Raw genomic sequence first — 21,340 nt, forward strand, 5'->3', positions numbered from 1 at the left:
CGTCACATCAGGGTTGGTTCGGGGCAGTTTGTTTTCTTGCCTGACTGACGTAATGCAGAGTTCCTATTGGAAGGGTCACTGACAGCTGCATATTTTGCTGAGGCGAGTAGTAATGTAACTGGTGAAACTAAGTTTAATCTGAAAGTTGATAAAGAAGAACAGACAACACATTGTTACATATCTGCAGGTACAGTTAAGTATATGCTCTACTAAAAAAAAAGGGAAATATGAGAGGGAAAAAAGAAAAAGACAAATACGAGTCGCATTGCGAGCATTCAGGGAATAGACTCATCCATCCACAATATATATACTGGGTAGACCGACTTGAGGCGAATCACTGACTGTTTTGGATTTGAGAAAAAAGCATAAGGGAAAAACGACGTCATCGGCAGCAAAACACGTGAAATTTTGTGAGGAACTACAAGGAAACATTCAAGAAGTAGTAGGATAAAAAAGAAAAACGCAAAAAAAAAAGACGACATATACTTTTCAAATCATATGGACAAAGAGGAGAAAGACTCCAAGGAAAAAATCGTCAAAAAAGGGTACAGGTGCATGAAAAGAAACAGTGCAAGAACTGCGCCAAAGGGGATAAAAACAAGAAAAACTAATGTGGTGATGCTTTTCCCAACCCTTTTTCCGTTCTTTATTACAGGAGGGAAGGGGAGGGGCGTTCTTATTGAAAATGTTTTGGACTGTGAAGAATGACATCCCTTGTGCCCGCGGGAAATAACGAAAAAAAAAGGAAACAGACGGGACAAAGAAAAAAAAGTGAAATAAACAAAGACAAGGAAAGTAAAGAAGAAATAAACAGTATAAAGCAACAAAATCAGAAATAAAAAAATGTGGACATCCATTCACATCCAAGAACAAAAAAAAAGAGAGCGATATGGTGCTTATACGTCTACATATATTGCATCTATACGATTGAGAAATTATAGGAAGAACAAAAAAACACAAAAAAGAAAATGCGAGGTAATATATATATATATATTTCTTTGTCTGTCCGTCTCTCTTTGTTTGTATTTGTGTTTGTGTGTTTTACATTTTAGAGCATCTTAGGTAAAGCTATTTTTCGATTTTTTTTTTAATTTATCTTTTTTCCCTCTGGTGTTATTTTCTGTTTCTGTGGGAGGGAACGTGTTTTTTTTTTCATTGGTTTTGCAAGGTGTACTCTTTCATCATCCTGGATCGATAGGGATGGGGACAAATTAGAGGTAGGAGACACTGTCACAATCAAAAAAGGAATAAAATAAATGTTTTTTTTTTTATGACGTGATGACGATCCTTACTGATCCACAAAAAGAAAGTTGATGGGAAAAAGTAAAATAAAAGCAAAGAGTAAACAAACAAGAAACGTGTTTACCATTTTTATATGGTAAACAAAGACACGAAGAAGTGGGAGGGAAAAGAATGTTTCTTTATACTATTTCTCTGTTCTTTTTTTTTTTTTTATGCTATTGCTGTTGCTATGTGTGTTGCCATGCCATCAGTGGGAAATACAAAGAAAAAGAAAGACGATATGCAAACGAGATAAAGGGAAGAGTAAAGCTGAGGACCCTTTTTTTCCTGCTATTCGTTGTGTCCCCACTGTCAGGTACTACGACAAAAAGGATAAATGGAAAAATAATTAAGAAAAAAAATTAACTGAATTGGCGTTCAAAGGCTGGATACCTTATCCGCTTTTACTGCATTTGCCATTATTTCTCTTTTTTTTTCCTTGTTTGTCGTTATTTTCCATGATTTTTTTTTTTACTTCCCTGATGAAAGAAAATAAAAAAAACATAAAGAAATCAGGCTGTGTCGGTGTAAATCTTTCTTCATTCTTTTCCCTATATTGAATGGCACCTCCCACTTATTTCATTATTTCTTTGATATGTTGCCTTCTATAGAGTACTCCGCGATGGTTGCATGTACGATTATAATCTTGCACGGCGACTCGCACCATAGTGGTGTTTTTTTCTTCTTCACAAGAATACATGTGAGTTGGGGAAGTAGGTGAATCAATGGGGGAAAAAAGAAGGGGAGAAACAGAAATACAAAAACAAAATACACCTAACAACCAAGTAAATAGTGACGGGAAAAGAGAAAATAACTGTTCGTACAGTTAATCGAGATGCAGTATATATATATATATATATATATATATATATATATATATATATATATAAGGTAGAAAACAGATGTGGGAGAGAAAGCGTGACAGCAAAAGAAATATAACGGTAAAAAAAAAGAGGATGGGGACAGAAACATCATTATCAGTGGTAATAAATACAAAAACAGAGGGGAAAGTAAAAGTTCTGTATGCATGTTGATGTCTATATATGTGTGTGTACGTGGGTTTGTGTGTACGCATTTGTGTACATGTGTTAGTAGGGGAGTCTTTGTGCTTTTTTTCATATGCTGCTTGTTTGCCTTTTCCTCTTTTCTACGCATGTACACATACACACGCACACATACGCTCACATACACGCAAATATACGTACATGTGTATGCACATTCACACAGGCACTTGCAGTCTCACTTTTTTACTTTTATTTGCTAATGGGTGTGAAGAACCGTAGAATAAAGAACTGGTACTCAATCCGAAAACTCCGTCTTCCCATGAGTCTGCGCATGTTTTTTCTTTTTTTTTTTCTACGTGTTCATGTATTCAAAAATGTTAGTATATCAATATGTAAGTATATATTGCTTGTAATAGAATATCTACTTCTTATTTCATTATGTACACCGCAAATTGTTTTTCTCTCTTTCTTTTTTTCTCTCTCTATTTCTATCTATCTATCTATCTATTTTTTCTCTTTTCTATTAACCCTTTATATTACCACTCACTTTTCGTGTTTTATAAACTTGGTACATACTCGTGTACTTCAAACAGCATATAATTGAACAAAGAAAACAAATAAGAAAAAAAACGATACGAGGATATACAAAATAGAAAGAAACCCCAACAGCAAAAGCATCAAGAAGTGCTATCATTACATTAGGATATTTGTATTTGCCTTGTGGTTTCTGCGTGTGTCTCTGCTATTCCCTTGCAAGGCAAAATTGATTGAGCACTGCAAGGAAAAAAAAAAGAGTGTTGTACGAATTACTGAAGAAGAAAGAGTGAAGAGAAGGAGAAAGGAACTCCGAAAAGCAAAAAGAAAAAGAAAGGTAAACCAAGGTTGGAAGAAGGAAGAAGAGAAAGCAAAAAAAAAAAAAAAAAAAAACAAAAAAACCGCATTTCGAGGTTAAGAGGTACCACCGGTGTTACAGATGGACGCGCCTATCTCCACTGGGGAGGTGTTCCAGCTGAACTCCGTCTCTGGTGGACTTCGTCCTGGTACGATTTCCTTCAAGACGCTGACAATGGAGAGTGACAAGTATGTGTGTGTGCGTGATGTGCAGCCAGATGGACAGACTTCTCTGGTCATTGTAGACCTTGAGAAGCGTGAAAGCACCCGCAACAACATCCGTGATGCGGAGTCTGCGATTATGAACCCTAATGCGAAGATCCTTGCCCTACGCAGTGGACGCAATCTTCAGATCTTCGACGTGGACGCCGCCCGCCGTTTGAAAGTTGTGGTCTTTCACGAAGATGTTGTCTTTTGGCGTTGGGTGGATGATCGCACGGTGGGAGTTGTGACGGCGACGGCGGTGTATCACTGGAGTCTCGACACCGCGGCGGATGCGGCGCCGGTGCGTGTGTTTGAGCGGCTGGCGGAGATGGACGCGGGGGTGCAGATCCTCAACTACCGCGTGGACGGGCAGCAGAAGTGGATGATGCTCTCCGGGGTGGCCCGCGTGGGGGAGGGAATGGTGGGCAAGACACAACTCTACAGCGTGGAGAATGGAAGTGGGCGGGTGATTGAGGGACACGCCGGGACTTTTATCGCCACCAGCACACCAACAGAGCCGCGGGTGTGTAATATAATGTGTCTGGCGTGGACAAATCCACAACAGGGAGGGAAGGTGTTGTTGATGGAACTACCAACTGGGACAAAAACAGATCTCACCCTTACACGGCGTATTGAAGATATTACACTTCCAGCAGGAGATTTTCCAGTTGCGCTACACGTCTCACCACGACATAAGTTATTGACAATCATGACAAGCCGTGGGAACGCAGTATTAATGGATATATTTACAGGTGTTATAATAAAGGGTCAACAAGTAACTCCAAATGTTGTGTTTTGCGGAGTTCCATATTCCAAAACAGGTGGGCTCCTTTGTGTTAACAATCAAGGATCTGTTTTTCATGTCTCACCCAATGATAATGGAATTATACCATATGTTAAAAATCAAATGAGAAATACAGAATTGGCCTTACGTATCGCAAGTTCAGCAAATTTGGGAGGTGTAGATGATCTTTATCGGATGCAATTTGAAAACAGTCTTCGTATGGGAAATATAGAAGAAGCCGTTCGTATGTGTTTACAAGCACCTAATAACGCTTTACGTGTTCCAGAAGTACTTGCACGTTTTATTCACCTTTCTCCTGTGACTGGACAACCACCTGCTATTTCAACCTATTTTAAGATCGCTCTTGCTGAAACTACATTAAATGCCAATGAATCAGCAGAACTTGCACGTGCTGTAATTCCAAAAGGTGGTGCGGGATACATTAAACAACAATATGATAATAACAAATTGACTCCAAGTGAAGAACTTGGCGATCTTTTGGCACCGGCAGAACCAGATCTTGCTATAAAAATATATCACAAGGCAGAAGCACATGCAAAAGTTGTTAATGTATTACTTCAAAGGAATGAAACTCAAAAAGCTGTTGAATATTGTAAACGAGCAAATTTTTCACCAGATTGGCGGGTAATTCTCAACAACTTTATTCGTGTAAACCCACAAAATGCTGTGAGTTTAGCTTTAATGCTTCATCGTGACCTCAGTGATAAACCTGTTTTAGATCCAAATGAAGTTGTAGATATGTTTGTAACTGCTCAACTTATTCAACAAGCTACTGAATTTATTCTTGAAGTACTACGTGGTGATAGTAGTGAGGCAACAAAAGATCTTCAAACAAAACTTTTGGAAATTAATCTCAAACACTCTCACCCATCTGTGGCAGAAAAAATCTTTGCACGTGGTGTTTGTATACACTATGATGGTATGAAATTGGCTCCACTTTGTGAACGGGCTGGATTATCACAACGTGCCATCGAATGTTATGTAACCGCACAAAATCAAGATCCTGATCTTGATAATCTTTCAAACATTCGTCGTTGTCTTTCTCATGCGCAAACTTTTAATCCTGAATGGCTTATTGAATTCTTTGGTAAACTAAGTCAATCGGATAGTATGAAATGTTTAGAAGATCTTCTGCAAAATCATCGACAAAATTTTAAGGTAATTGTTCAAGTTGCCACAAGATATAGTGAAGCCCTTGGACCTCATAAACTTATTGAACTATTTTTGGAGCGTAAATTGTACGATATTTTATATTATTACCTTGGTGCTATAGTTCCCTACACACGAGATCCTGAAATTCATTTCCGTTATATCGAAGCTGCAGCAGAAGTTGGTCAAGCACAAGAACTTGAACGAATGACTCGTGAAAGTCCTTGTTATGATCCAGAACGTACAAAGAATTATTTGAAAAATAAAAAATTAACGGATCTATGGCCTCTTATTAACGTATGTGATCAACATAATTATATAGATGAACTTGTGCGTTATTTGATTGAAACTGATAATGAGTCTCTTATTGAACAATATGTTCAACGTCGTAGTCCAGGAAAGACACCAGTGGTAGTAGCTGCCCTTATCGATTGTAATGCTCGAGAAGATTTTATCAAAACAATTTTAAATGCTGTAGGAACTATGTGCCCTATTGCAGAGTTGGTGCAAGAGGTAGAAGAACGTGGACGTTTACGTCTTATACAAGGATGGTTAGAGGCTCGCCTCGCAGAAAAGAAAACAGATGTGGCCCTTCATAATGCTTTGGCAAAGTTATATGTGGATACGGATAATGGGGCAGAAAAGTTTCTTACAGAAAATGAATACTATGATACGTTGGAAGTTGGTAAATATTGTGAAAATCGTAATCCAAATCTGTCATATATTGCCTACTCTAAAGGACATCACAGTCAAGAATTGGTAGAACTTGCAAGCAAAAATGGAATGTGGAAACAACTTGCTCGATATTTGGTACGAGAGCAAAATCTTGAGTTATGGGCTTCTGTATTAAAGGATAATACAAGTGATCGTGCTCGTCTTGTAGAAGCCGTTCAACAAGTTGCTTTACCAGAGTCTCAAGTTAGTGAAGAAGTAAGTACTACAGTAAGGGCATTTATGAATGCAGAGATGACACATGAATTAACATCTATGCTTGATCAAATTGTTCTACGAGGTCATTTTAGGAAAAATCGTTTTCTTGAAAATCTACTCATTATGTCTGCTATCCGTGCAAGAAAAGATAAGGTAATGGAATATGTTACAACCTTAGAAAATTATGATGCGAAAGAGATTGCAAATATTGCTACAGGTGCTGAAATGCATGAGGTGGCATATACAGTTTATGATAAACATGGTATGAAAAAGGAAGCGGTTACTGTACTTTTACGAGATTTAAAAGATATCTCACGTGGTCGTTCCTATGCACAAAAGTGTGATATCCCTGCGGTGTGGACTGTATTGGGAGAATACTTACTTGCTGCAGATGAAGTACATGAAGCTATTGAAGTTCTTATTCGTGCTAAAAATCCAGATTTTGTAGAAGCCGTTACATCAGCTGCAGAACGAAATAATCAATTTGGTGATCTTATTAAATATCTTACAATGGCTCGTGTGGAATCTCGTACAAAGGATAATAAGATTGATACAGCACTAGTATTGACATATGCTAAGACTGGAAGACTTGCAGAACTTGAAGAATTCTTAAAGGAAACTCATAATGTACAAATTCAAAATGTGGCTGATAAATGTTTTGAGGATGGTTTATATGATTCAGCACGTGTATTGTACACTATAGCATCCGATTTCCCTAAATTGGCTTTAACATTTGTACGAATGAATAACTTACAAGGAGCTGTGGATGCTGCTCAGAAGGCGCAATCAAGGAAAACATGGACAGCTGTTAATATCGCATGTTTAGATGCCAATGAAATTAAATTAGCTAATATTTGTGCAGTTCCTCTTGTTTTACAGGCTGAATTAATGCAAGATGTTGTGGATCGTTATGAGGAACGTGGTCTTTGGGAAGAACTTTTAACTGTACTTAAAACAGCATCTGTTACTCCAGGTGCCCATATGGGTATTTTTACAGTTATGGGAGTTTTACTTGCCAAGTACAAACCTGAAAAATTGTTGGAGCATGTAAACATGTATTCTAAAAAGATTAATACACACAAGATGATTGCCGCTTGTGAACAGTATCATCATTGGTTGGTATTGCGAGTATTACATGTAAACAATGAGGATTGGCTTGCAGCTGCCAGTACAATGATGCAGCACTACGCAGATGCCTGGGATCATGAAATTTTTAAAGATGTTCTCAGTCACATTGGGGCTAGTGATGTGGTTTATAGTTCCATCACTTTTTATCTTAAAACAAATCCACAGCTTTTAAATGATTTCTTGTCCAGTATGTTTAAAACACTAGACCCAGAACGTGTACTAATAGAAGTAACAAAAATGGCCCCTGTGCACTTTATACGCCAATACCTTGAGTCCGCACAAGACCGAAACTCCAGGCGCGTTAATGAAGCACTTAATAAACTTTACATGGAAGAAGAAGATTATGTTGCCCTGCGAAACTCTGTAGAGCATTATGATAATTTTGATTCTGCTGAATTAAGTGCACGTTTGGAAAAGATGGAATTATTTGAGTTCCGCAAAATTGCTCTCTTTTTACACCGTCGTAATAAGCGTTATTCCCACGCTATTGCCGTGGCAAAGGAGAATAAACTTTTCCAGGATGCCATTGAAACCGCCGCAGAAAGTGCCGACTCCAGTCTTGTGGAAGATCTTTTGGACTTTTTCGTAGACGATCACCCCGAGTGTTTTGTCTCTTGCCTCTATACTTGTTATGATCTTCTCTCTCCCCAAGTTGTACTGGAGAAGTCATGGATGAAGAAACGCACTGATCTTGCTATGCCATTCCTTATTCAATCGATACAAGACTACACCTCACGTGTTATTCGTATTGAGAAGTCCATGTTAGATGCGCAACAATCCGCCAAAGAAGCCGCACGACGTGCAGGTCCACTACACAACACAGGCACCGATCCTTTAATGATTCAAGCAGGACCGGCAAACCCAATGCAAATGCAAATGCCTATGCAGATGCCTATGAGTGGTGTGCCACCAGGGAATTATGGGATTCCACAACAGTATGGTAATGGTATGCCATACTAGAAGGAAAAGAAGTGAAGGAAATTGAAAAAAAAGCAGTAAAGATATATATACATGTGATTATATCATTTGTTGATGCGGATGATAATGATTGCTTTTGCGATGAAGAGGAAGCACAAAAAGAAAAAAAAGAAAATATTAATATTAATAATAATAGGGGGAGGGGGGAATAAAAATGAAAGAGAAGATTTGCTGGAGAGCATGTGCATTGTCAATATATATAAGGATATTCGTGCAAAGATACATTACGTATTGAGGAAATAGTGGTTGAGCAAATTAAAGAAAAAACGATTGGGTGTTGAAGCATATATTAACAGAAGTGCTTCACGTTAACAATTGTCTAGCGTTACTAGGAGAGCGACAAACGAAAAAAGGAAAGAACAAAAAAATAAAATAAAGAAACGAAACAAAAAGTAAACAACAACATAGTGAGTCTTGGTGCTGTTTCTCTTAACCCTGATACCAATTGGGGGATGTAATTATTAATGCATTGTTTCTGTGAAGTAGGTTTACACCACCATTTTATACGATTGGAGTATCTAACCGTGGTACCTTTTTCTTTCTTTTTCATTTTTGGGGATTGGAATCATTTCCCTAATAATAAAAAGAAAAGAAAAAGAGAATGTATAACAACAAAAGACAGAAATATGAAACAAAGAAAAAAAAAAGGCATTATGAAGCAAAGAAGAGGAACAAGGCGAGTAACAAGAATAACATGACAAACAAAAATAAAGGTACAGGAATATAGAAGAAAGAAGAAACAAATTACAAGCATACACTGGAGATAAAAAAAGTGAATGAAGAAAAGATGATGCGATGAAGGTTTAGTTGCAGGATGAGTGGGGTATCTTTGGTACCTCAGTTCTAGTGATGTGATCAACATCCACACCAATGCTTTGGTGGTTATTATTATCCTTATTATTATTATTATTATTATTATTATTATTATTATTATTTTTTTTTTTTTTCATGCTTATTTTCATTGATGATGTTGAGTGCTATATGATTTTTTTTTTCTTTTTATTTGCTGTAGGTTTTGCATTTTTTTTTTATTTCGTGCTTTTCTTTTTTTTGTCTTTATTTATTGTAATTCTTTTCTTGTTTTTGTTTTAAAATTCTTTTTATTTGAGGACTATTATCAAACGCAAAAGAATCGAGGAAGAAATCATATAAAGCAATAATCTATAGTAGTAGTAGAAAGGGAACCGTAAAAAGAGAAAAAAAGGAAAAAAAAAGAAAAAAAAAGAGGAATACTGAGAAACCAACGGATCAAACAATATGTTTAAAAATCAGTATGATACACACACTACCACATGGAGCCCAACTGGACGTTTGTTTCAGGTAGAATATGCGAATGAGGCGGTAAATAATGGATCTGCTGCTGTCGGAGTTAAAAACAGAGATTTTGTTGTTTTGACTGCCCTTAAGCGTAGTCCTGTTGCTGAATTGTCATCTTATCAAGAAAAGGTATTCAAATTGGATGAACATGTTGGTATGGCAATTGCAGGTCTTGTTGCAGATGGTCGTGTGTTAGCCCGTTTTCTACGCACAGAGTGTATGAACTACCGCTATATGCATGACAGTGATATGCCTTTAACAATTATGTCTGATATGATTGGTGAGAAGCACCAGAGACATATTCAAGTTGTGGGCAAACGACCATTTGGTGTTGGACTCTTAATTGCTGGATATGACCGTACAGGACCTCATTTGTACCAAACTTCACCTACTGGAGATGTATTTGATTTCAAGGCAACCTCTATGGGACTACGTTCTCAGGCCGCACGTACGTACTTGGAAAAACACTTTCAATCTTTCCCAGATTGCACACTTGACGCACTTGTCACACACGCTTTAAAGGCTCTCGCTGCCGCTACTTCTGGTGGTGTGGAATTAAACATTCGCAATACATCTATTGCCATTGTAGGAAAAGATACTCCCTTCACTGTTCTCACGGAAGAGGCATCACGTAAGTACTTGGATGGATTTAAGATGCGTCCGGAAGATATTCCAGCGGCGGCAGAGGCGGAAGAGGAGGAAACACTCGAAGAACGTCCTCTTGATGTTGAAGAGTAAGTGGGTACATTCTCTGTAAATATATTAGAGAGAATGTACTTCCAATGATAATAATAATTATTATTATTATTATGGTGAAAATAACAAAGAACCACATATTATCAATATGATTCCACAACCCATGTTTCTCCCCTTATGCACTGTGTGTGTGTGTATGTGTTTGTTTGTGTCATCGCGTACAGGGAGATAGAAAGAAAACAACAACAACAACAACAACAACAACAACAACAACAACAAGAGGAAGAAATGAATCAGAACGGCCTTTGGTCGAGTGTGTTGACTTTCTACTGCAAAGTGTGATCCTGAACAGAGCGATTTAGTTAGAAAGAAAGAAGAAGAAGAACGGCAAAAAAAAGGAATAACACCACTTTTCAAAGAGGATGAAATAGGGGGAAATCCTATTTGTCGTTTTGCTTTTCCATTCTCAATCCTATTGAACGTATGACAGAGAGAGAGAGAGCTATATAAGCTTGGCAATATATATATATATATGATAATCCATATTTTGGGGTTTATCATATTTTCTTTCTTTTTTGTTTTTCCTCTATTCTTTTATACTGTTGAAATTATTACTTTTTATTTTCCTTTTTCCTATTCTTCAAAAAATAAAATAAAAAGAACTTCAAGAAGGCTAGAGTACGGACGCCGGCACACAGGGAAAAAACAGAAACAAAACAGAAAAGGTAAAAGATGCCGCGAAAAGCCGTAAAAAAGAGGAAGCGTTCCAGCAGTTCCGAGAGCAAAAACAGCTCTAGCTCTGGCGATCATGGAAAGCGTGGTGGTGCTCTCTCTAAGTTTGAAGAGTTTGACGTTGCAGAGGTGCTGCAACAATCTAAAGAAGTAGTAGAACCGCCAATTGTTGACGAAAAAACACCATCATCAACGTTAAATCATGAACCAAACGATATAACAACAGCTGTGGTGGATACCACTACTACTACTACTATAGAGGTTACTACGACGACAGCGGCTGTGGATGCGAGTATGACAAGAGCCACAACAACACCGCCCCCGCCTTCTTCTTCTGTGGCGGCCGATCCACCGGTCGTTATTCCACAGTTAATTCCACCAGAGCCGTTGAAGGAACTCGCACCGGATGAAGTGTTTGTGCCACTGCCAACACTGCAGGTTGTGCCAATGATGAACCGTAGTACAGAGGCGCAGAGTGGTTTGTTGAAGGAACCAACTCCACCAGCGAACATTGAGCGTGTGACTCAGCCAAATGTCCCAGCACCTGCTATGCCCACAGCATTGATGGAGTTGCTTAGTGGGTAAATTTGGTGGGGGGAGGGCGTTTGTGCTGTTTTTTTTTTTTTTTACTACTTTACTTTTTAATCTTGTCTCTCTGTGGTCGTATTTCCTATAATTGAATCAGATTCTTAGAGTGGTATTATTAATGGAGTGGTTGGAACTCCTTATTTCCCTCTTTATCTATGTGTCTGGGCTTTCTTTTGTGTTCTCCGTTGTTATTATTCTTTTTTTTTCTGAGGAGTCAGAAAAAGTTTCAAGGGATGATCCCTAAGACTATAATAACTTCACCTGTTTTTCTTTTTTTTCTTTTTTCATTTTTTTTCTTTTTTTTTCTTGATTTGTAACAAAACAAAAAAAACTTTGTGTTTATTAATGGAAAGTTATAGAAAGAGGCCGAAAAATTAAAAAAGGCGTAAACAACAGAGATAAACGTTGAAACATAGCAACAACAATAAAACACTGACATAGACGCATAGGAACATTTAATCTTATCTTCTTTTTTTTTCATTTTTAAAATTCTTCTTTTTTCATTGTTTATTTATTTATTTATTTACTTATATATATATATATAACAATTCAAGTTTTATTCAGATATGGCGGTTGGAAAACGTAAAACCAAAAAGGCACCTAAGGCTACAAAGTCAGCCACAACAGATACCGTTATGAATACTCGAGATTCTGTAGAAGCCACACAAGAGGTAACGGCAACAAATGATGTGGGATCTATTCTAATACAGGATGATGAAGGTTCTCTTGGAAATTCTCTCTTTAAAGCACTTATGGAAGGAGCATCAGCGGAACATATTGTGAATGAACTCCTTCGAATTTATAACGAAGTTAGTAAAGATACAGTATGTTGCGCTATTTTGAATCTTGTAGCTAAAGCCTCAGGTTCTATGCAAGCAGAATTGGATGCAACTGCACTTAAGGAAGATGTGGATATATCTACTTTATTAGAAGAATTGTATGCCCGTGTTCCAGAAAATGCTGCTGTATATCCTTTGGTAAAAAAAGATCCAAAATATCGTCTATTTCGTACATCATATCGACAATTCTTTAAACGACTTGTAGATATAAGTTATACTTCAAATGTATTACTAGATGGTGTACTTTTTTCCATTGTGTTACGTTGGGTTATTGCAATGAGTGAAAGTAAAGCGCGTTGTTTTCGTCATACATCTATTGTTGCTCTTCTTAGCATTGTAGGATCTCTTAATGGTTTAATTCGTGACTTAAATAACCGTCTTCCATCACATGTACGTGGAAAAAAACAACAAGAAGTGGGTATTCTTCAAGAAAATATTCAATCAATTATTGGATTACGCAATCATGTTATATCACAAGCTATTCATCAAAGACCTCGAGATATCGCACCAGAGATAAGACATTTGGTTCTTGAAAATCTTGAAGATTGGATTCTTAAATATGATGAAGAATTTGCAGAAAATAAATATTTTCGTTATTTTGGTATGGCATTATATGATAAAAGAGCAGAAATTCGTGCAGAAGCTCTTACAATGATTCAAAAAGCTCTAATGTCTACTCCAGAAAGTGGTAATCGAATGTTTCTTTTTCTTCAATATTTTGCTAACAGGCTTGTGGAAATGTGTAGTGACGTTAATATGCGATGTGCTGAATTGGCTATTGGAGTTATTATTCTTATTCTTCGTGTCTATGGAGAAGAAAGTGAAGGAAAAGAAATTCTTGATAATGAAATGATTGATCGTGTATTATTAACTCTATTTGATGAACGTCCTACTATTCGTCGTGAAGCTGGTGTTCTTCTTCAAGTTTTTATTGATTCTCGTATATCTGTAGATGCAAATAATACGGTTGCTTATCAAAAAGCTGAAATGGAACTTCTTTGTGCTTTTGCTTCTACCTTAAGATCTCAGTATGATGAAGTAATACCTGAACGATATCTTATTGATGCCCTTTGTACATCTTCGCAAGAACTTCCATCTTTACTTCAAGGGTATACCCCTATTCTTGATCTTATTACAGCTGATGATGTTACTGAAGTTATGGTGGGATTGGGTATGGCTTCTGCTTTACTTGAAAAAATGCGTGGACGACTTGATATTGGTCCAATTCCTAAAGAAGATCGTCGTCAAGGTATGATAAAGAAACATACATCAAGTAAATCATCATCTGATACAGATACAATACAAATTTCCTTAAGTTGTGATGTTGGTGTTTTATTACCAGAAGTTCTTGAAAAACATAGAGGAGATGTAAATGTTTTATGTGGCGTATCATCTGTAATTGCTGCTATGAATTTTAATGCTTTTACTTCTGTTAAGCAAGTGAATCAAATTAAGGAACTTATATCCTTACTTCGTAAGAGTACGGCTGCACTTCCTTATTGTGAAGATATTCAACTTGGACAAGTAACATCAGCATGGCTTGCCATTGCTTTTGAAGATCATCCTATGAAAAGTGAAGGAGTAACTCAACTTCAGGAACTTGTTAAACAAATATTCAAACAATTTTCTACTATTCAAAAGACAAAACATAAATCAAGCAGTCAAGTAGATGAAAAGGAGTTATTACATGTTTGGAGTCGCCTTAGTATTTTATCTTCTCTTGTTTCTGTGGTGGATCAATGGGGATTATTTAAAGCAGCTATTGTACAATATGGTAAACCAGATACTTCTCCTGAACTTTTACGTGTGATTTTATTAACATCAGTTCGGTGTATCTTTTGGCAACTCAGTGCAGAACAACAACAGCAACAAGAACGGGGAGAAGAAGAAGAGGAAGGAGAAGGAGAGAACGCAAAGAAAGAAGTATTCAATACGGTTAGCCAAATGATTGGTGAGTTACTATCATGTATTTACCAAATATGGACGATGAACTCTGAAAAGAGAGATGATAAAGGTTTTATTATGCTTTTTGTTGAAAGTATGGTTTCCCTCTGTGATCTCTGTTCACTAAAATACTACAGTATGTCACAAATGGAACAAGATGTACTTTTGGAGAAATTTGGTGAATTATCAGAGATTCTCTCCTCTGAAGTACGTGTGGCAAAAGATAAACTCAGAGATACAGAAGTACAATATCGTGATTCTGCTGTTCCATTAAGTGCTATTGCAAAATCTCGTCGTGATTTATCTCATCTTGAGGCATCACAAGTTCGTGTAACCGCGGGTATTGTACGTCTACTTGTATTTCATAGACTTGCAGAAGAGGTAGCGCCTCGTATACTAGTTCAATGGGCAAATGCACCTACAAAAACTATTTCAGATATATTCAGAAGTTTATTTCGTACACTACGTGATTGTTCTGGTGATAGTTTTACACTTGAAAAGTCTATTCTTGTGGCGGCATATAATTACTCCTCTGATGCCCTTTATCAGATGGGATTAAAACTCTCTTCAATGCATTGGCCTCTACCTGATAAGTATTATTCTTCTTGTGTCAGTATTGTTCGATTTGGCATGGATTTCGCCACTTCCACAGATCCAGCCATTCTACAGGCCGTTGTGGCGTATTGTCCAAAACTTTTAAAAGGAGATGCACTTGCCATTGCACAGTCACTGGCTGCTAATGAGATACTCGCCACAAGTGCGGATCCCAATGCACGTCTTTTTATCTCCGCTATTCGCCGTGCCGCGAAATTGGAGGGGGCGGGAAGTACTACTACTACTGCTGCAACACTCGCACATAATACAAAACGATCGCGTGAGGGGACACAAAATGGGGATACAACGGAAGACTTTCTTCTTCTTCAACAACAACAAGAAGAAGAAAGAGAAGGAGGAGGAGAAAATGTGGTAAGTTCACCGACAAGAATTCCATCAAGAACACGGCCTCGACGCCGTACATCTGAAAAGCCACAAATGCTCCCTAATCGCATTATCACCGAAGACGGCTGGCATGTGCGGCGGGATGAAAGCGGCATGGCAGTCAGTATGGCATCCTCCACACCAGAACCCGTGGAGACCACACGTATGCCAGTACAATCACCCAAGTCCAGGGAAACAGAAACTGCAAGAACAGAAGAAGCTCTTCTTTCGTCTCTGGCAGGGGAACTGGATCGTGATGAAGTTTTTATCGCGACACAGGAATATGATTAGTATATCTCATTTGATCCCATTTGTAAAGGAAAAAAAAATGAAACAAAATTACGATATTGTTTGTTTCTTTTTTTTCGTTTTTATTTATGCATTCAACCTTCTCATCTTTCATCGTGGTGAGAATCAGAGATTATTTTCAGTTAACCCATAGAGAAGTGAAAAAAATAAATCCATAGAACTTAAATCGAAAGTGAAGAGCCAGAAAAAAAAAAAAGTAAATTTAATAAGTTTTTTTTTTGTTTTTGCTTTTTCCATACTTCAGAAGAGTACTGAAGTGAGAGAAGGAGTCAAAAAAAAGTGAGGGAATGTCGTTTTTTTCTCCTACAGTAATGTGTGTATGTGTTTGTGGTCGTACACTTGTGAGTGTGTACAGATACTCTTGGCACGCTACCTTCATCTCTTTTTTATTTTTCTTTTTTATGTTGTTTTAGTTTTTGGTTTGTTGATCCTTTTTTAGTAAGATTTCGAATTTTTAAACTCGCATTCCATGTTGTTTGGTATTGAAATCATATGCTATATTTTTCTTAATACTTTTTTTTTCTTTCCTTTTTTTTTTGTAGTAGCCGACCTTTCTTATAAAGAAAGGTGACAGAGTAGTCGACTATAATAGTAGTGGGCTCTGGTCCTTTAACTGTTGTTCTCGTTATTGTTGTTTTTACGTTTGGGAGTGAGTTTATTCGTGTTTTGCTCGTCGTTTTAGTTATTTTTGTAGCGTCGTTATTATTACTTGTTTTTCGTTCTTCTTTTCCGTCATGTCGCAACTAACGCTGACAGCATCAAATGCAGCAGCGAATTGTTCTCATCAATGCGTTGGAGAACTGAAGGATGTTAAAGAAAAAGCCGTTAAAAATAAGGACCAGATTTTGCTGTCATGCGATGTTGAATCACCTTTTAATTCAAAGGGTTTTAGGGCACGGTTAATGTGTTGTGTGCGCATTCTTCCCAGATTAAATGATGTAAAGACGGCTTTAAAACGATTAATTAATTCACGTGAACAACGTCGACCATATCCTCGACGAGTAGATGGACCTCTGTCTTTAGATAGATTTCGTCTTGATGAGGATGTACAAGGTTGTCATTCACCTAATCCAACTATATGGTCTGTAGAAAATTCTGTTGATGGTGGAATTACTGTGATGGATGGAATCACTGGTAATGTAGTAATGAATATTACAGAACCTAAGTTAGATGTTTTGGTTTCTTCATTACTACATGCACCATTTCGTGGATTTATTAATCATCAATTAGATGTTATCCCAATAGAAGAACCTCAAGATATTTTGTCTGTAAGAGAATCGTCACTTATTAATACAGATTATGTTTGGGTGGGTTTTGTTGATGGTTCTATACGATTATTTCCTGCAGATCCTAGGCGAATACGGGAGCAAGATCGTTCTGTTCTATTAGCAAGAGGAGAATTAGCTGACCTTGTTTATGAACTTCCAAAGTATCATAACGCAGCTATTGTTGCTATTAGGCGTAGCCCTTGTCATGAAGATAATAAAACCACGGATTTAGTAACAACTAACCGTTTAAGTAGCTGTATACGAGAGTTAACTGCTGCGACTTCACGTGGTTGTTTTGAAGAACGTGAACATTTATCACTTGTTTGTACTGCCTCAGAAGATTCCTGTGTGGTGGTGTGGGATGTGCAGAAAATTTATCGACGAATGGAGGAAATGCGTGTCTCCTCGCATCATAACGTATCTACAATGTATGGCATTCACTCTCCCACCACCTCCATTATGCGTGGGGATGTGGTGACCTTTTCTCTTCAGCCACTAGATGGTGTCTCTGGCTGCATTGTACGCTCTACCTGCACGATGGTGAAGGTGCGTCCGCTCTTTAAGCTGAAGGGCGGTGTCGGTGGCCTCCGTGCGCTGGCGTGGACGAGTACGTTAGTGACGACTGCCGGTTATGAGAAGCCGCGGGATGTTGTCGCCATGACGCGCGACCCGAAAGAGCCGGAGGCCCCGGCGCTTCTCCGCACGCGGCGGGCGGTGCAGCCGACGACTCGGTGGGAGCGGCGGGAGGAGCACCGGCGGATGTTGCGGCTGTCGGAGCGGGAGATGCGGGAGGTGGAGGCGGAACTCGAGCGACTGCTGCCGCCCCTCGCCGCGGAGCCCCTCCAGCGCCGCCGTGTGAATCTCCTCGTCGCCGGCGACGTCCACGGCTGCGTGCATCTCTGGGACTTGGACGAGGAACTCACGCGGGGTGGCGGGACGGGGGCTGCGGCCTCCAACACCGGCGCCGGCAATCAGGTGGGGCAGACAACTCCCATCTCCGCCCGATCGCGGGGGTCATCGCGGGGGGATAGTGTCACCACACACACGGTGAGTCCAAGGAGGCGACACACACGGCAAAGTACCAATCAAACAACAACACATGTGAGTGGCACCGTGGATAGCAGAAGTGGATCTCCCGCCTTCTCCGTACAGAAAGCCTTTGCCTCACCCCTACCACTCTCCCCAGGGAGTGTGATGGAGAAGCAGCGTAAAAAACAGACAAAGACACGTTTAGGAGATGAACAAATGGCGGTAAAGAGACCACTTAGTACACAACAAAGTGTTCGAAAAAAGGGAAGGGATTCCACTCGTATGTCCGCTACTGCCCCAACAACTCCAGGTAGGGGTAGTACTATCCGAAACTCTACTGTAAAAGGTGGAACTATCACAAAATCGACGAAACGGTCAAAGCCAACTACAGGATCACTTTGCACACAATCAACACAATCCTTTTCTTCAGTACGAAAAACGAAAAAAAGTTTAGTGGAGTGGCCTATTTCAAGAAATTTAAGTAGTCTTAATGATAGTTCAGATCATAAGACGAGACAACGTACCAAAAATTTAGGAGTATCCCCTCGGGCTACTCTTAGCTATGCTTCTAAAACAACGAATGCAACAGATACTACTGTGAGTAGATTTTGTTCGAGTCGTCGACCTACCCTAACAGATGCTAAAAAAACACTCTATACCCCTAGAAAAACGGTACTGCATAAACCTTCTACTATTACTAATACTACTACTACTACTACTACTACTACTACTACTACTACTACTACTACTACTACTACTTCTACTCCTGAGAATTACAAAGATAAAACTAATTATGATAATAATATGTCTCCTTTTTGTGTTAGTAGTAGACGTCGTACCAACTCAAAATTAGAAAATGGAAGAAGAAGTAAGTTAAGAAGTAAGAGGATTACATCTGGCGATACTGTGGCAGAAATGGTAGAAGAGGATATGTTTATGGTGGAATGGAATTCTAAGAGGAATACATTAGCCCCATGTTCTACTTCTAGTTGTCGTAGTACAAGTGGACGACAGTCGGTTTATGGTACCATAAATTCTTCACGTTCTGCTGCTTGTGATACAACAGATATTGATTGGATGAGTGATCATCGATCTATAAATAATGTTTACAGTAGGAAAGCGAAATGTCAGATGGATCTTATAGATGGCGGAACAATAACTGGAATTGCTGTAGATCTTCCTCCTGTTATTACAGTAACGATGCGTCGTTTACCAGATCCACCAGAGATGCAGTACTCTTTATTAGAGCAACCTATAGATGAAGAAGTGCGTCGTCGTCAATTAGCTAATTCTTTTTATCAACTAAGTGATGAAAGGGCATTATTTTTAACTTTTGAAAAATTACAATTTTATCTTGCAGTAGAAGGGACAGTCATGAATATGCAGTGTGTACCCAAAGCTCAGAGTGAAGGTGTAAATCATGCCTCACGAATATGGCGTGTTAGTGAGGAAAATCCTATTTCAGAATATGCATCATTTGATTTTAATGTAGTTTTTACAAGACATATATTAGAACGTCATTCACAACCTATTGTATTAATGTATATTGATCATCTACGACACCAGTTGTGGGTTGCAAGAAATGATGGACTACTTTCAATTTTTAGTACAGAAACTAAAACTATCGTTACACGTATACCACATCCTTCTGCTGAAAAAGCTCTCGGACCGCCAAGTGAAGCTGAATGGAAACGTTTACAACGTGAAATGGCCCTTATGAAAGGACGTCCTTTTAGATTGGAAGTTCATAAAGAGTGTAAAAAGTATCCACCTGCTCACTTTGTAAGTTTTACTCCTATTTCTGTTTTACAAGAGTTTGAATTGATGAGAACTTCGAAACCAAGAGTAATTCATTCTCCAGGTGAGGAACCTAGCGATACTTTAGAGAATTCTGTAAATTTTATTACTATTATTGATAGTAGACATTCTCTAGATGAATATGCTAAATCACGTGAAATTTCGCTTAGTGAACGATTAGAAACTTTAAAAAAGTGTCGTCAAAAGGCTGTATTAATTCGTCAAGCTCAAAGAGATCATTATCATTTTCTTTATAACATTATAGGGAATCGTATAAAGCCTCTTATTGCACAATGTGCCATATTAAATGCACTACATGCAGCACGTAGAGCCTTTGGATTATGGCTTCATCATCGTGACTACTTTTCTCGACATTATGTTCTTCGTCAAATGAGACAGAAACGATTAAAGAAGCTTTCTCAAGTAGCAGAAGTAGTTGCAAATAGTTTTGCAATAACGATGCAAAGAGATTACTTTACTAAGTGGATGGTTGGTTTACGTACACTAAAGATGAAACGAAAGGCATTAGAATTTTCAAGTATTTTAGACAAAAGAACGAAATTTAAATTTAGATTAAAAATAATGAATTTATTCTCTGAACATTCACTAAGACGAAAATATTGGCTTCTATGGAAAGGTGTAACAGCTCCACCTATTCATTTCACAATACTTTCTCCTAGAGCTCGAAGTGCCAGTTCTATAAATGGATTGGGAGCTACTCAAAAATTTTCACCACATTCTCCGCGTTCTCCCAGACGTCGATCTTTATCGCGTTTAAGAGGTAATGATCGTGATTCAACTTTTTTTGCTATCTCTGCAATTATTCGTCAGATTCATGCCCTTCGTCATGAACTCATTAGATTTAGATGGAATGATACATCAGAAAGCGTGTTGGATCTTGATGATTTTTGGCTTAATACAATAGATACTGCAGCAGGTGAGGCAGAAACGCAATCCGCATATTCTGTAAAAATAGCAGTATTTAAATATGCTCTTCTTCCTTTGCTAGAAGGTTTACTTTCAACTGCTGAAGAGGTTCTTCCGTATATTTCAGAAACACCTGTTACTGATGAAGTTCGATCAGTGGTTAAAGGTTGTCTGATTTGTATAGATTTTATTTTTGCAGATCCAGATAATCTTGTACGTGTAGCGATGGATAATGGTGGTTTACGTTTTTCTTCTTCTCCACCTCAGACCTCTTCTATTCCTGTTAGTGCTGCTACAACTACCACTACTAATACCACTAACACCGCTACAACAACTACTGCCTTTACCGGATATAGTTATTTATGCAATAGTAAAAAGAAAGTTGGAAATTTGTTGAGTGGTGTTTGGGCTCAAAGGGAGAAAGAGTTGAGAGATATGTTTGATGAAGCCATGGATACTCGTGAATTTCAGTCTCAAATAGAGGAAATAATTGCACAACGTTCTGTTATCGAAGAATTTTTGCGCCTATGTTGTTCAGCTTAAGAA

At 38.2% G+C, this 21,340-nt stretch overlaps 5 protein-coding genes across 5 annotated transcripts; all 5 read left to right on the top strand.

Annotated features, from left to right (window-relative positions):
- Positions 1 to 3,258: 3,258 nt before the first annotated feature.
- Positions 3,259 to 8,352, top strand: LSM04_004601 (uncharacterized protein; the record flags this gene model as incomplete). Its single annotated transcript, XM_067339092.1, has 1 exon — positions 3,259 to 8,352. One exon carries the CDS (start codon positions 3,259 to 3,261, stop codon positions 8,350 to 8,352), a length of 5,094 nt encoding a protein of 1,697 aa, XP_067187866.1.
- Positions 8,353 to 9,627: 1,275 nt separating this feature from the next.
- On the top strand, positions 9,628 to 10,425 carry LSM04_002806 (Proteasome alpha-subunit; the record flags this gene model as incomplete). Its single annotated transcript, XM_067339093.1, has 1 exon — positions 9,628 to 10,425. The coding sequence occupies one exon, from the start codon at positions 9,628 to 9,630 to the stop codon at positions 10,423 to 10,425; it is 798 nt and encodes a 265-aa protein (XP_067187798.1).
- Positions 10,426 to 11,115: 690 nt separating this feature from the next.
- LSM04_009019 (uncharacterized protein) lies at positions 11,116 to 11,700 on the top strand (the record flags this gene model as incomplete). The annotated part of the gene is made up of 1 exon (XM_067339094.1): positions 11,116 to 11,700. One exon carries the CDS (start codon positions 11,116 to 11,118, stop codon positions 11,698 to 11,700), a length of 585 nt encoding a protein of 194 aa, XP_067188063.1.
- A 569-nt stretch (positions 11,701 to 12,269) lies between these two features.
- On the top strand, positions 12,270 to 15,755 carry LSM04_006166 (STAG protein; the record flags this gene model as incomplete). The annotated part of the gene is made up of 1 exon (XM_067339095.1): positions 12,270 to 15,755. One exon carries the CDS (start codon positions 12,270 to 12,272, stop codon positions 15,753 to 15,755), a length of 3,486 nt encoding a protein of 1,161 aa, XP_067187924.1.
- Positions 15,756 to 16,507: 752 nt separating this feature from the next.
- LSM04_004992 (uncharacterized protein) lies at positions 16,508 to 21,337 on the top strand (the record flags this gene model as incomplete). Its single annotated transcript, XM_067339096.1, has 1 exon — positions 16,508 to 21,337. The coding sequence occupies one exon, from the start codon at positions 16,508 to 16,510 to the stop codon at positions 21,335 to 21,337; it is 4,830 nt and encodes a 1,609-aa protein (XP_067187877.1).
- Between the last annotated feature and the right edge of the window lie 3 nt (positions 21,338 to 21,340).

The sequence above is a fragment of the Trypanosoma melophagium genome (genome assembly GCF_022059095.1).
Source record: "Trypanosoma melophagium isolate St. Kilda chromosome Unknown ctg4segment1, whole genome shotgun sequence".
Classification (NCBI taxonomy): domain Eukaryota; phylum Euglenozoa; class Kinetoplastea; order Trypanosomatida; family Trypanosomatidae; genus Trypanosoma; species Trypanosoma melophagium.